General features: G+C 35.7%; 1 protein-coding gene and 1 long non-coding RNA gene across 2 annotated transcripts; both read left to right on the plus strand.

The window, feature by feature from the left end:
- The first annotated feature begins 6,785 nt into the window (after positions 1–6,785).
- LOC142627435 (myb-related protein 308-like) lies at positions 6,786–8,200 on the plus strand. Its single transcript, XM_075801329.1, has 3 exons — positions 6,786–7,010; positions 7,135–7,264; positions 7,412–8,200. The coding sequence occupies exons 1-3, from the start codon at positions 6,875–6,877 to the stop codon at positions 7,989–7,991; spliced, it is 846 nt and encodes a 281-aa protein (XP_075657444.1). The 5' UTR covers positions 6,786–6,874; the 3' UTR covers positions 7,992–8,200.
- Positions 8,201–10,725: 2,525 nt separating this feature from the next.
- LOC142639970 (uncharacterized) lies at positions 10,726–14,138 on the plus strand. The gene is made up of 3 exons (XR_012845170.1): positions 10,726–10,968; positions 11,443–11,500; positions 12,839–14,138. It is a non-coding gene; the product is annotated as an uncharacterized LOC142639970 (long non-coding RNA).
- The last annotated feature ends 1,021 nt before the right edge of the window (positions 14,139–15,159 follow it).

The following is a 15,159-nucleotide window of genomic DNA, read 5'->3' on the forward strand; positions in this document are numbered from 1 at the left end:
GCATTTTTATGGATTCTTTGTGCCCCTTGATCATTTTTTATCGTCTTTATGTTTCTCGAGTAATGCTTTATAGCTTCTTGTACCCTTTGCCAATCACGAAAAAAAGGGGGAGAAATTGGAGAACTTGGGTTTCTTTTTAAGATTCTACAAGTTAGGGGGAGAAATACATGACCTTGTAAGGGGGAGATGTGTTTCATCTTGTTAGGGGGAGTGTTTACCTCTTTGTTGTAGGAGCTACTTTTAGCTTCTTGTTCTTGTACCTTAGGTCTTGTGAGCATTCTTACATACATAATACTTATCAAGTGGTATATGTGATGATGTATGTTTTCTTCACCTATCTCTACATGTGTTGTTTCTTTTCTCTCTTTATACACATGCTTCTTTATTTGTATTCAATCTATTATTTCTGCTTCAAACAAAGATGCCTTGATGTGTTTTGTTTAAAGTGTTTCAGAAATACAGGTTGTCAAAGTCTTCTTGCCATGAACTCTTTTCTTGCAAAGTTTTTCAAGAGTTTGTGTTAGGATAGATATTATTGTATTCAACAAGTGAGTATGAGTTGAGTGATTTATGACTTCTCTCATATGTTCATTTGTTTGTTATGGTTTTGTCACATATTGCCAAAGGGGGAGATTGTTAAGGACATATTTTATGTAGTTGGCTAATCCTTTGACAAAACGCACTTTACTTGTATTTGGGTAGATCTAGGATGTGCTTAATACTTCAAAGAACATGTTGTTCAAGTCTAGTATTAAAACCATGAAGATTGGACCAAGAAACAAGTGAAGAAAATGTGTTTACTAAAGTTGGACACCTGCTGGACACCTGCTCGACAGATAGCTATCTATCGAGGTTTAATGAGGCTCGACACCTGCTATCTATCGAGGTATCTATCGAGGTTACGAAAATCAGAATTTTCAGATCTGATTTTTGGGCCAAGCTTTTGTATTTGTGTAGAGTTTCTTTTCTCACAACCCTAGGCATATATAAGGCTTATTTTAGAGGCTGTCACATAAGAGAATACAAGGAGAACATATGCAAAAGGTGACCGAAGCCTTATTCTCTCAGAAAGAAGCTACTGCGTCTTTGCGCCTTAGGAGTTTGTAACCAAGTGCTTCTTGATCTTCATTGTTGATGAAGTGAAGAATTTTGCAGCTAACATTCTTCTTCCTCAAGTTGGTAAGTGAGTCACGTACTGGGATCCGTGCATCAAAGGGTGGCGTTCATATATTGAAGAGTTCAAAGGTTCTGAAGCGGTAGAAGGTTTCTGTTGTGAGTTCATCTTCAGGGATTGTAGAGTTTAGGGACAAAGGTTTTGTACTAGATTTGAAGCTTCTCTTTACTATAATGGATTGCTTTTCGGGAAGGTTTCCCCCCAAGTTTTTTACTGTGAAACTAGTTGGTTTCATTGGTTTTCCTGGGTCATCATATCTTGTCTTATTTATTTTTCCACTGCATATTATTTGTGACATGATATTGATGTTTGTTTGTTTTAACAAGTATTATTCACAATAAACCTAATTAATAACATGGGTTTAAAACTTGTTAATTCTATCAACTAGGGTCTAAATTTCCCAACACTAATGTTAATTAATCAGAAAAATAATAATGTGGTCAGGTTCCTGAATTGGAAAAAAATTTCAAAGATGTTCATTTCAATCCAAAGACAAATATGTGGATAGACCATGAGGATGAAGCGACATATGTATGTGTATTAGTTCATCCCTATCATGTTTGTAAACCTATAACATATGTAGTATGAATATTGTGATTGTTTGTTTCTTTCTCTCTTTCAAATGATGGAAACTATTACTAAAGTGCAAGAGGATCATTGTCAAGATCCTAATGCAATTCCCCTTACACAAGAGGAGATCTCAAACTTGGTTTTTAGGAAGAAGTCCGGTATTGTAAAAGGACTTGGCATGAGACCTTCCTCTTCTCTAATAACCACCGTCTCATCTAGTTCCTCGCTGGAATATATCCATCGTCTAGAAAGTGAGATAATTGAGCTCAAAGAGGTAAGAGCTAGGGAACAAGAGGCACAAACTAAGCAAGAAGTGGTCCAAAAGAATATTCTTAACTTTTTGAGGAGCAAGACTTATGATGACACTCTTACCTATGGGGGTGGTTCATCTTCAAGTTAAAACACTTATTGGTTAGTACTTTATTTTAGCAATTGACCCGCACTACATGGTGTGACTACTTTTTTAATGCATTATTTGAAACTAATTGTATTACATTACACTTGAAAATCTATATTTGCTTTCTACAACTTATACATTAGGAGTTGTGATTTTAATTAATTGGTGTGGCTACTCTTAATGCATTGGTAGAAATGTTTCTTATAACATAGTTAATGTCTTTACTTTATGATTTTAATGTAGTATTTTATATATATATATATATATATATATATATATATTTTTTTTTATATATATATATATATATATATTTGTGTAGATTTCTTATCGGTGGCATTTAGGGCATTTACTTTTGGCATTACTTGAAGACATTTGAGGACATCTTCTATTAGTCCTAATTATATTATGCTACACTTTTTGTATTGTTATAAAACATCTTGTGTTATTGTATGTGTTGCAAACAATTATTGTATAGATGGATTAAATTGGATACTTGTTTTATTTTTTACTTGTGGAATGTATGGATCGTTTTCTTATAAATGTGTTGTTGAAATAAATGTGTTATTTAAATGTGAGGTTTTAATAATGTAATGATAGGTTATAGGTTAATATCAAAGCCATGAAAAAATTAAAAATAGAAAATTAGTTTTAGCGACGAATTTTTCCGTCACCAAATATAGCAACAAAAAATTGTTTTAGTGACGAAATATTTCGTCGCTATATGCAAAAGAATTTTGTAAGAAATAGTTTTAGTGACAAAACCTTTCGTCACTATATGTGCCTGGATTTTCTCAAAAATAGTTTTAGTGATGAACTTTTTCGTCACTATATGTACCCGAAAATAGTTTTAGTTACGAAATTTTTCATCACTAAATATGATTTAATACACTGAAGTGTTTTTGGTGATAAAATATTTTCGTCGCTGAATAGTGTTTTAAGCGAGGAAAACATTTAGCGACGAAATGTGTTCGTTGCTAAAAGTTTTAAAAAAAAAAAAACTAATCGAAATTTTAGTGACAAAATTTTTCGTCGCTAGGACCTTTAGCGACGGGGTATTAGCAACGAAATGAGTTTCATCACTAATTAGTAGATTTTGTCGATAAAGGTCCTTAGAGACAAAAAATTGGACTTTTAGTGACAAATATTTTTGTCACTGAAAATACATTTTGTTGTAGTGACATTACTCTGAGGCCCAGGGTTGATTTAGGGCCTAATCTCGTGAAATCTTGATTTAAGGAATTATTTATAGAAGAATAAACTTATTTTTGGAAAAGAAAAGTCCCAAGAAACCCTAAGTGTGCATATGCATACACTCGTATGTGCACGCACACTTGAAGCTTGAGTATGTGTACTTAGAGTATACACACGCATGCCTCAAGTATGCGCACGCATTTAGGGTTCCAAAAACTATGAAAGGAAATATTTTTGGACATAAATTTGTGTAGAGCGAATTTCTCATAGTTAAGGAGGTGTCCCACACCCCTATTTTACCATTATAAAAAGTCATAAAAGGCTTTTCAAAAAGAGGAAAAAATATACAAGATTCAATAGAAAATTGTGAATCAAAGAAGGAGCTTTTAACACAAAACATCCTCAAGTCAAGTTTTACTTGGTTGGGATATATTTTGGTCTTGGCCTTTGAGTTCTAAAGCTTACTAAGCTTATAGTTTTGTTGCAAATTAGATTGATTGAGGGGAACGGTCAAATCAAGCTCTAGAGAGTTCTTGTTGTTAGGACATATATGAATCATGTTAGGAACATATGTCATGTAGAATTGGCTAACCTTTTGACAAAACGCACTTTACTTGTAATTGGGTAGATCTAGGATGTGTTTAATACTTCAAGGAACAAAGTTTCAATTCCAATTGTTAAGCCATGCAAATCTGACCAAGAATTAAGTGAAGAAGTACTGGATTTTAAAGCTCGATAGCTAGCTCAACATATAGAATCTATCGAGGTTTAAAAGGCAACTTTAGCCCGATGCTCGACAGTTGCTCGATAAATAAACTATCTATCGAGATTATGAAAATTAGTTTTCAGATCTGATTTCACTCCAATCCATGTATACATGTTTAGGTTTTCTTTTCTCATAACCCTAGACATATATAAAGATTATTTTAAAGGCCGTCACATAAGAGAATACAATAAGAACATATGCAAAAGTGACCGAGTGCCTTATTCTCTCTGAAAGAAGCTACTGCATTTTTGTGCCTTAGGGTTTTGTAACCAAATGCTTCTTGATCTTCATCTTGATGAAGTGAAGAACTTTGCAACCAACAATCTTCTTCAAGTTGGTGTGTTAGTCACGTATTAGGAGCCGTGCATGATTGGTTAGTCATGTATTGGGATCTGTGGAAAAGGACGGCGTTCATATATTGAAGAGTTTAGAGGTTCTGAAACGGTAAAAGGTTTCTACTGTAAGTTCATCTACGGGGATCATAGAGTCTAAGGACAAAAGTTTTGTACTAGATCTGAAACTTCTTTTTACTATAGTGAATTGTTTTTAGGAAAGGTTTCCCCCCAGTTTTTTACTGTGAAACTAGTTTGTTTCATTGATTTTTCTGGTTTATCATATCTTGTCTTATTTAATTTTCGTTGTGCATGATATTGACATAATATTGATGTTTGTTTGTTTTAACAAGTTTTATACATAATAAATCTAATTAACAACTTAGGTTTAAAACTTGTTACTTCTATCAATCGGGGTCTAAATTTTCCAACACTTGTGTTGAGGTAAATATTCAAATTTTGGCCCTTCACTTTCTTAGATTTATATATATATATATATATATATATATATATATATATATATATACTTTATTGCTTTGATATGTTTATGCTCGTTTAAGTTTGTGTTCTATTCGTATTAGAAGCATGATAGGTTGTTAGATTTTTTTTTTGTTGCTTTGTTTTCTATTTTGGTTGCCGGGTTTGAGTTTCTAGGCATGAATGTGTGCGCATGCATGAAACGCATACTCGAAGTGAGCGTACACATACTCGAAGTGTGCATACGCATAAAACTAGGATGCGCATGTACACATGTCCAGAAACCCAGATTCACTTTCATGTTTAGTCTCTGCTTATCCTATTTTTCATATGATAAGTCTTGGGTCAGTGCTTTAGCATTTTTTTTTTTTTGTTTAGAATATGATTAGGGTTTTATTGGTTAAATGCCATGAACATGCATTGATGCATAGGTGTTGTAATGTTGTGAGATAAGTGAAATAAGTCATGCATAAATCACATGAACATGTATTTGAGTGTTTGAGCATGAGTTCTTAATATGCTTGGTTGAATGCCATGAGTTTTGGTTTAATGCTTGAATGCTTAGGTGTGCTCGTTTAATCTACCTTGTGATGTTACTACCTTGGGTGATTCGTGTTTAATGTTATGATAGATAAATCTAGGTTTGGGGGTGATATACCATGTTGATTGCTTTAGATGCATGTTAGAGTGTGTGTGTGTGTGAGTCTAGAATAACATGTTAGAAAACCTTTTGATGAGATTAGGATTTGGAACACAATAAGTAGAGGTGACTCATAGGTCGGGTGGGGTTGGGTGCCTAACATCTTCTCATCCCCATATCTAAACTCCAGACATGTGCTCTGATAAAGATCATTCCTTCCACAAGAGTGCTATATTTATGGTTCTTAGACCAATCTAGGTGGTGACTCCATTTACACCCTCCACCATGGTCCACCCTAGGCCAAGGCATACTTCCGACGATTGGAAAAACCCTTCCAACTCTTCATAAGCACTTGCGCCAACACTTACATTAGTGATCCTTCAAATGAATGGAAGAGAAATTTATCAAGTGAACAAGATGGTGATTCTACAAAGTTTCAAAAAATTGATGTTGAAAGCAATGTACAGCTCAAGGAAAACAAAAGGAGTTATTCATTGACTACTACAAAGCAGCAAAGGAAGAAGATACAAAGAGTACTTTAAATTTGTCTTTCAATTTACTAGAAATATTGATTAATTTGTTCTTTAAATTTATCTTTCATACATTTATTGGATAATTGAGGATGTTAAGGATTGGAATCTTAAGTTTAATTTTAATTTAAGTTTGATATATATTTTTCATTTGGTAATTTAAAGTTTCATATCAAGGATAGGAATTTCTGAGACTAGAATCCTAATGTACAATCAAAGAGGAAGAAACAAGAAATTGTTTAAATCTTCATATATAATAGTTTTTTCGTGTATCGCACGAATTAGCAACTAGTGTCTCTTTGTTGCAATAACTTTGTATCAAAAGAGCTTTTTTTCTTGTATTGACATATATATTTGAGTAGTCAATTCATGTCACGAAAGAATGCAATAAGTTTCACTGCAATCACGGTAAATGCGTTTAAATTGCATAGGTAAAAGTACATTTACATTTGTTGAATTGAATCGCATATAAGTCAGTATCTGCAGGAGGCTCCTATTTGACAGTAAAAACATGAAATCTGCGTGCTTCCTCTAGTACCCGCACTGACTGGGCCCAGATCTCTCTTAACCCACAAGAAAGCTAACAAATTGGTAGGAGAAATTTTAAAGAACAAATATTATAAAAAAGAGTCAGCCAGACTAAGTCAAGCTTTCAAAAGCCATGTTCTTTTTATCCATCTCCAAAACCATACTGTATGCTCACTTTGTCATTATGCTATAATAAACTCTCTCTCTCTTTCTCTCTTGCCGCTGATCGAGCTTTTGCTTTAGCTGTTGTTAAAATATTTCAGTTGGCCATGGGAAGAGCTCCATGTTGTGACAAAGCTAACGTGAAAAAAGGGCCATGGTCACCTGAAGAAGATGCCACTCTAAAGAGATACCTTGAGCAACATGGCACCGGTGGCAATTGGATTGCCTTGCCTCACAAAGCAGGTCTCTTTCCCGCTGAACATTATATTGTTTCTTGCTTTTGAAAAACTGTTTACCCCATTTCTTGCTCTTTGCACGTTTTCTCAAAATCCCTTTTTGCCTTGTCAATGATTCTTCTATGTTTTAGGCCTCAAACGTTGCGGCAAGAGTTGTAGGCTGAGATGGCTGAATTATCTCAGGCCGGATATCAAGCGTGGAGGTTTTACAGAGGAAGAAGACAGCATTATTTGCACTCTCTATGGTAGACTTGGAAGTAGGCAAGTCAACTAAATTTTACACGTACTTCTTTGTGTAATTATGTTCTTTCTTTGTTTTGTGAACCTGGGTTCTTTTTTTCTTTTTTTAATCATATATATGTATATTTTAAATTTAATATTTAAAATTATTTATGTTATTGGGATTAGGTGGTCTGTAATTGCTTCCCAATTGCCAGGGAGAACAGATAATGATATCAAGAACTATTGGAACACCAAGTTGAAGAAAAAGCTATTGGCAGCTGGAAATGCTTGTCCCAAGAGTGCCACAACTAACAGAAGCCCCGATGAGACTAGCAACAGTATTAGTCATCTGAACTTGGTACAGATTTCAGCTTCAATTCCAAAAGCTGAAAACTATGATTATGGGAGTTCATCTTGTTTCTATACAAATTCCAATACACTAATGCGGACTCCACTAGTGGAAGCCAATAACATGGAAAATTGTGATCCAGATTGTATAATTTTGGACCCAAGTCAGTTTCATGTTTCAAGGCCTATGCAAGTTCCAGATTTTCGCACAAGTGGAAGTGAGAGCTACAACATTATAACAACCTCATCTCAGGCCGTTGTAGGTCTTTCACCTTCTTCTACTTTGGCTTTGGAGAACAATTACAGCTTGTTGTCCTGCAATGGAGGCGTTAACGATGATGGACTTCTCATGGATTTTCAGTTTGAGTCCCATGATGATGATTTGTTAAATGGTTTTGTGTTCAGTAAGATATACTAGAGAAGTTGCCCCATTCTTGTTTAGTTAACTATCCTTAGATTACTTGATGGCTAGCTAAAAGTCCTGAACATTAACCTATCACAATGTTACAAACTGACCATTATAGAAAATCCAAAAAAGTAAGATGGGAAAGTAGCTATTGGATCCTTTAATTTGTAGGGTGGTATTTTGTTGAAATGGTCAATGTAAGTGAAATTTAAAGTAATGAACATGGGATTATGCTACTTAGTACATTAAGAATAAGTCATGTGGCCACATTGTTTGTGAAAACATGGTCAGAGGCTCCTAGCTATTTGTTGGATTGAGAGAGATGGTTGTATTTGAGTTATTCTTGTATGTCATAAAAAGGTACAATTTTTACCACAACAATCTTACATGTCAAATTATAAATGATTGTCTCTCACTTTCATATATACTTTTTTTTTTCACCACTCACACTTTATTATATCAACAAGAAGTTGTGAAAAATTTTGTATTCCTGTTATTTTTAATTCTTTGGTGAAATGTTCATGAATGTGAAAGCTGTAGTCATCAAAATTTGTTTTCTTCTGACTGGTCAATGGTCACGAAAGTTGCATCCATCCAAAGTTGAAGAATCTCCGTCATGACAAAACCCTTATATGACTCTCTCTCTCTCTCTCTCTCTCTCTCTCTCTCTCGTGTGTGCGTGTATAACTTTTTTTTAGGATATCATCTTCGTAATGGTTCCCTTCTATTTGTTATTAGCATCCATACGTCAATGTATTATCACATTAATGTAACAATACATCTTAATCTCGGAAATTTTGGTTGCTTTCATAATCAATATGAATTATTGCACCTATGAAATAATGCCCTTTGCACCTCTTTTTAAATTAGGCTAAAAATCAAATTACACTCTCTAAGTTTGACTTAAATGAATTTCAGTCTTCTAACTTTACTTTCGTTCAATTGAATTCTTTAAATTAAATATTTATTTTAATTTAGGTCTTTTGTCCAATTTTGTTAAAAAAAATTGTTGTTTCATATGCAATTAACTAATGATTTTTTTTTTCTAAAAAAAACCTTCTCAAATAAAAAATCTATAACATATTTTTAGTAATTTTATTGATTTTTTTCATGTCTGAAAAATATTTTTTTTAATGGTAATTTTTAAATGAAATGGGATAGAAGGTTTAAATTGAATAAAGTTAAAACTTAAATAACTCATTTGAACGAAAGTAAAGATAAAAGAACAAAACGAATTTTAGTCAATAAGGGTAGAATTTACATTTTAGCCTTTAAATTACATCTTATTCATAAAAATATCATTTGCTAGTGTGTTCATGATGGACCAGTGTAGAAACCCCATTTTCTACCTCTTACGACTAGAACTCTCTTTCTCCAATGACAATATCACTCGAAGGCCTAGGGCTAGTTTAGGGCCCAATCTTGTAAGTATTTTTCTTGGACGATGTTTTGGTAAAAGAAAAGCATACAAAAACCCTAAGTATGCGCGCGTATGTTTTAAGCATACATACACATACTTCAAGCATGTGTACGCATAATTTGAGTATGAGCGCGCATGTAGGGTTTTAGAACACCTATACGGAAAGTTTTTGATGTCAAATTCATGCGGAGCTAATCCCACATCGGCAGGGGGCCTCCCTGCACCCCTCTCTAATCAGTATAAAAGGCCCCAAAGGCCAAACCAAGAGTGATTGGGTGAAGTTTTTTGAGTGACTAAGTGTGTAATGCCCCAATCTTTAACAAGAAAAAAAAAGTTTGAGAGATATTTTTTAAATCCCCCACGTGAGCCCCCACCTAACCATCTATTCCGGCCAAAATGGGCAATTAGCCATAGATGCTGAAGAATATAGTTAGTAGTTAAAGTTTACAAACTATATTTTTTACTAGCATCTCGAGTCTAAAAGACTCGATTTTGGGGCTATAAATCGAGTCTTTAATGCTCGATTTCTATGGTCTAATTCTGTCTGATGTGGCATTTTTTCCACGTGGAATCTACTTAAAAATCGAGTCTTATAGACTCAATTTACAACCCCAAAAAAATTTAATCTAAGTCTTTTACCATCTGTTCCTGAAATACACGACAACCATCAACAACCATCAAAATTCATCACCACCATGGGAAGATCACGCAGAACCCAGTACGCACAAAAAAAAAAAAAAACCATTGCCCCAGATCCACGGCTGCCTGGCCGCGACCTAGGTCGCCGCGCCCCAGGTTCGCGTGACCTTGGGCGCGGAGGCTGGGTCGCGCGACCAGGGGCGCGACCCAGGTTCGTGCTACCTGGGCGCGACCCAGGCCGCCGCGCCCCAAGTTCGCGCGACCTGGGGCGCAACCCAGGTTCGCGTGACCTTGGGCGCGGAGGCCTGGGTCGCGCGACCTGAGGCGCGGCGGCCTGGGTTCGCTTGGGTCGGCGGCGGCTGGGCGGCGGGGCAGATCAGCGTGGAAGGGGAAGAAGCATATCAGGTGAGAAGAGAGTGAAACCCAGAAAAAATAAGGACAAAGAAGAGGATATATAAAAGATATAAATCGAGTCTCAGATGCTCGATTTCCAACTAGACGCCACGTGGAAAATATGCCACATCGGACAGAATCAGACCATAAAAATCGAGCATTAAAAACTCGATTTATAGCCCCAAAATCGACTCTCTAAGAGTCGAGATGTTACTATTATATTTTCTTTCAAACCAATGCCTACTAACTATATTCTTCAGCATCTATGGCTATTTGCCCATTTTGGCCATCTATTCCCCACCATACAATCTCTTAAAATATCTCCCACTCTCTCTTGACCGGTCACCTAAGCCCTTCTCTCCCACTTTGCTTTCTTTTATTCACACAAAAACACACACACACACAAACCTCCATCTCTCCCTCACCCTCACCCTCACCGACCACCACTCCATCGGATCACCACCATCATTTTTTGCGACGAAATTCACCGGGGAACTCCGTAAAAATCTCTAGGCTCCTTCATCTCAAACTATTAAGGTAAAAACTCTAAATATTTTGGTGGATTTTCATATTGTTGATCTAAGCTTTTGAAGTGATATTCACATGATTAAGCCTTAAGAGTTTTGATTTGGTAAACATATTCTGATGAAGGGCTTAGGGTTTTTATTTACCTATATAAATGGTGGCCATTTGAGGTTTTCTATAGCTAAGATTTGGGGGTTTGATACCTTGTTGTCTTGGTACATGTTTGTGATGCTAGTTTTGTGATAGATCTTTCAAGTGAAGAAATTCTTAGTTTCTAAAGAAATTGTATGAGATTAAGGAGATTTTTGGGTAAAGTTGTATTTGGCAAAAAAAGGGTGACCTCAAAGTAGCTAACAAAATATGCCCAACATTCTAAGTTTAGGCTTGCCTAAGTGAATTGTTCCTATGGGAGATTAAAGTTATTTAACTAGACTTAGTTTAAGATTTTCAAACTTGTCATGATAAACTTGAGTACCTCTTCTTTAGGTTCTAACTAATTCTTGTTGGAGCACTTGGAAGCTAGGCTTTTATGCGGTCTTGCAAGGTAAGTAGCTATTTAAAATATGTAATGCGTGTATATATATAATGTGGGAAAAATGCAAAGTTTTTATTAATTCTAGGAGATTGGCTTTGATGTGATTCATTTATAATGGATATTACAAATAATTAGATAATATAACGAATTGGAAGGCGTCATTTGACAAGTGGATGTGAAATCCTACTAGATAGAAATTTATTTGGAAATTATGTAAATTCGTCGAAAATATGTTATGAAGCTTGATTATATAAAGTTGCCAGCTCTTTATGACACCTTACCTCATGTCATGGCAGTTGTGATTTCCCAGTGATTTCCCAACCAAATACCTGGATCTTTGTGTTGGTATAATGGTGCTTGAGTCTTTGTGACTTGGTGGATTTTATTATGGCACCTGAGTCTGTGTGACACGGTAGCTAGTAATTGGTACTTGCAATCTTTGTGACACAGCCTGTAGCGCAACACCTGAGTCTTTGTGACACGGTGGATTATATTGTGGTACTTGAGTCTGTGTGACACGGTAGCCAGTAACTAATAGTTGCAGTCTTTGTGACACAACTAGTAACGCAACACCTAAGTCTTTGTGACACAGTGGATTATATTGTGGCACCTGAGTCTGCATGACACGGTAGCCAGTAACTGGTACTTGCAGTCTTTGTGACACGGCCAGTAGCGCAACACCTGAGTCTTTGTGACACGATGGATTATATTGTGGCACCTGAGTCTGCGTGACACGGTAGACAGTAACTGGTACTTGCAGTCTTTGTGACACGGGCAGTAGCACAACGCATGAGTCTTTGTGACACTGTGGATTATATTGTGGCACTCGAGTCTGCGTGACACAGTGGATTATTTTATGGCACTTGAGTCTTTTTGGCATGGTGGTTTATATGATGGAACCTAAGTCTAGGTGACATGGTACCCTATAACCGGTAGCCTATGATTTTTTCTTGTAGTCTTTGTGACATGGTAGCCTATAGCTTTATACTCGAGTTTGTATGACATTTGTAACTTGGCATATTAGCCTATGTGGATAACAACTATATATGTGTGTGTGTGGAATTTGGGTTCTATTTTAGGGGATCTAGTGGATATCCATCTAACTTACCATGTAAGTAATGTAATGTCATAATGTACTATTTTGAGTACTTTTATGCTCCATTATTTAAAATGTGATTAATGTATTATCGTATGGGAAGTTTTGTTGTTGAACTGAACTCAAAGTTTGTAAGTTATGACATGCATGCCAAAGCAGTCATCATTATGAATTTGTCATCTCATTATACACATTAACATTGCTACTTACTGAGCTTTGTCTCACTATTGTTTAATTATGAATTTTTACAGAGTAGGCAGCAACCTTTTGAGTCAGATGTTATGGCTTGTAGTAGTTAGACAACTACTTTTTGGAGGCTGGACTTTTGGTATTATATACCTTAGGTGTATGAGACTCCTAACCTAATGTTGAAGCTGCACACACTAGTGAGATTTTGCACAATTGTTTTGTAACTAATTTTGGCAATGACTTTTATCCTGTCTTAGAAATAAGATGTTTATATGTAGTTAATTCACACCGCCATTCTTTTGTGGCCAATGATCATTGTAATTATTGCATAGAGTTCTGACTTACTTTTGGAGTATTTTTAATGAAATCATTATGAAAATTCTTGATGTTGGTACTTGGTATGAATTATTTGGATTGAATTGTCAAAAGAGAAAAATATATAGGTACCTTTGGGTTGTGTTTCTCATGCTTTGGACCCTTTTGGGTTTGGGGTGTGACAAAGTGACTGGCCAAACTAGTAATTATGGTCCTAACAATTTTCCAAGCAAGACTGTCATCGAAACTGAGTGCCAAACTAAGAGTGACTGGGTGAAGTTTTTTAGCAAGAAATCCAGTTCTTCAATTCGATGAGACTGTTATTGGTGGAAGTGCCCACCTCCTCTACTTTAGTCTCCGAGATTATATCACATCTTCATTATTGGATTGCGAAAGGCCACTTTCTATAAGTTAGACTCTTGAGGCAATTTCAATAAGAACAAGGAATGCCAGGTGGAAAAAGAAGAAAACCTTTCATTCCTGTAGACACAAATCCTACTTCTATAAAGAATATGCTACTGGGCTTGGGGATGGCTGACAAAGTAGACCAGTCTTTCATCAAGGTTCACTTTCACAAGATGACTAAAGAATACTCTGACTGGTTGGTGGACAAGATTGTTGACGAGGAAGTTGAGAGGGTTGCTATGAGAAAACAGTTTCTCAAAGATAACTAGGAAGGATATGATGAAGACAACTATGAGTTTAAAAGAAGGGACAAGGATGACAAAGTACCTAACACAGAAGAAATCAATGATCAACCAAAAGAGGAAAGACTGAAGACAAATTGACCTTCTTATTCTTGGCTTTGAACATGTCTATTATTTTTTTAAAGTTGATGTAAAAACTCTTATGTTTAGGAATTATTTAGGACTTGTAAGTTAAGGATTCTATTTAAGATGTAGGTTTTCGGGGTTTGGTTTTTTTTTTTTTTTTTGGTTTGGTTTAGGGTTTAGGTTCTTGAGGTTTAGTTTGGTTTCAAGTTTGGTTTCTTGGATTTTATGTAATGACATGGTTGAATTTAAGAAAAATTTGTTTTATGGGCAAATAGTGGTTTTGGGAAATTGTGACTGGACCAATGTATGGTTGCCTGCGTACCTTCTAAGTAGAAGGACAGGTCATCACGTAATTAATTTATTTTTTATTTGCTTTAATTTTTACCTAGGCTGCCCTTTCGGGTTTTCAACCTTGGAGGCTCTCTCACCTTTCTTTCTTTTTTACTCTCCTTTTATGTAGGTCGCCCTTTCAAGGTTTCAACCTACCTCTTTCTTTTGTTTTTTTTTTTTTTTCTTTTCTTTTTTGTTACTCTAATTTTTGCCTAGACCACCCTTTTGGGTTTTCAGTCTAGCGAGCTTCCTTCTTTTTCTTTTTTTGTTTTTTTTTTTAAGCGTAGGAAGGGAAATGGCATAATTTACAACCACTTCAAACGTGGTTCTTTCAATCTACCACCTCAGACATGGTATTTCTTCAATTGATCCATGTTGGTTGGCTCAATGAAAGGATTTGCATCTAAGTCCATCAACTTTACTGCTCCCCCAAAGTATATCTACTGGCTTGATTGCATTCATTTGTGTCTTTCTCCTCTTTGAAAAATCTATTTCTATGAAGCTCGACAACTTCTCAATACCTCTCAACAGCTAGCTAACCATTGAGACCCTTGGACTTCTTTTTCTCAACAGATTTTATCACATCTTCGATCCATCGAGCAATTTAGAATTTGTTTCGATAACTTCTCAACAGAATCTTGATCCATCGAGAAAGTTTCTGTCTAACCGATAACTTCTCGACAGCTGTTTGATCCATCAAGGTACTTTTGCTGTTGACAGATTCTCGACAGCACCTCGACAGATGAATTAGTGCTCAATAGATTTTTGATAGATCTCGATCCACCAAGACACGATTTCTTTAAACAGATTCAGTGCGATTTAAGATCTCATTTCTCTCGTGCTCTCTCGATAGTTTGTCTTTTCACCTCCCAAACTCACTTTTCTCACTCAAAACCTCCTACCCACGTGATTTTCGGCCTAATATTTGCTCAAATCACTTGGTAAGTGTCCTTAATCCCTCTTTC

Source organism: Castanea sativa, chromosome 1, assembly GCF_040712315.1.
Source record: "Castanea sativa cultivar Marrone di Chiusa Pesio chromosome 1, ASM4071231v1".
In the NCBI taxonomy this organism is placed as follows: domain Eukaryota; kingdom Viridiplantae; phylum Streptophyta; class Magnoliopsida; order Fagales; family Fagaceae; genus Castanea; species Castanea sativa.

Bases quoted from the DNA above. Each gene is read 5' to 3' on its own strand.
- LOC142627435 (XM_075801329.1), top strand. From the start codon at position 6,875: ATGGGAAGAGCTCCATGTTGTGACAAAGCTAACGTGAAAAAAGGGCCA. The intron at 7,011-7,134 runs GTCTCTTTCCCG...TCTATGTTTTAG, and splicing joins TGCCTTGCCTCACAAAGCAG to GCCTCAAACGTTGCGGCAAG. The intron at 7,265-7,411 runs GCAAGTCAACTA...TATTGGGATTAG, and splicing joins TATGGTAGACTTGGAAGTAG to GTGGTCTGTAATTGCTTCCC.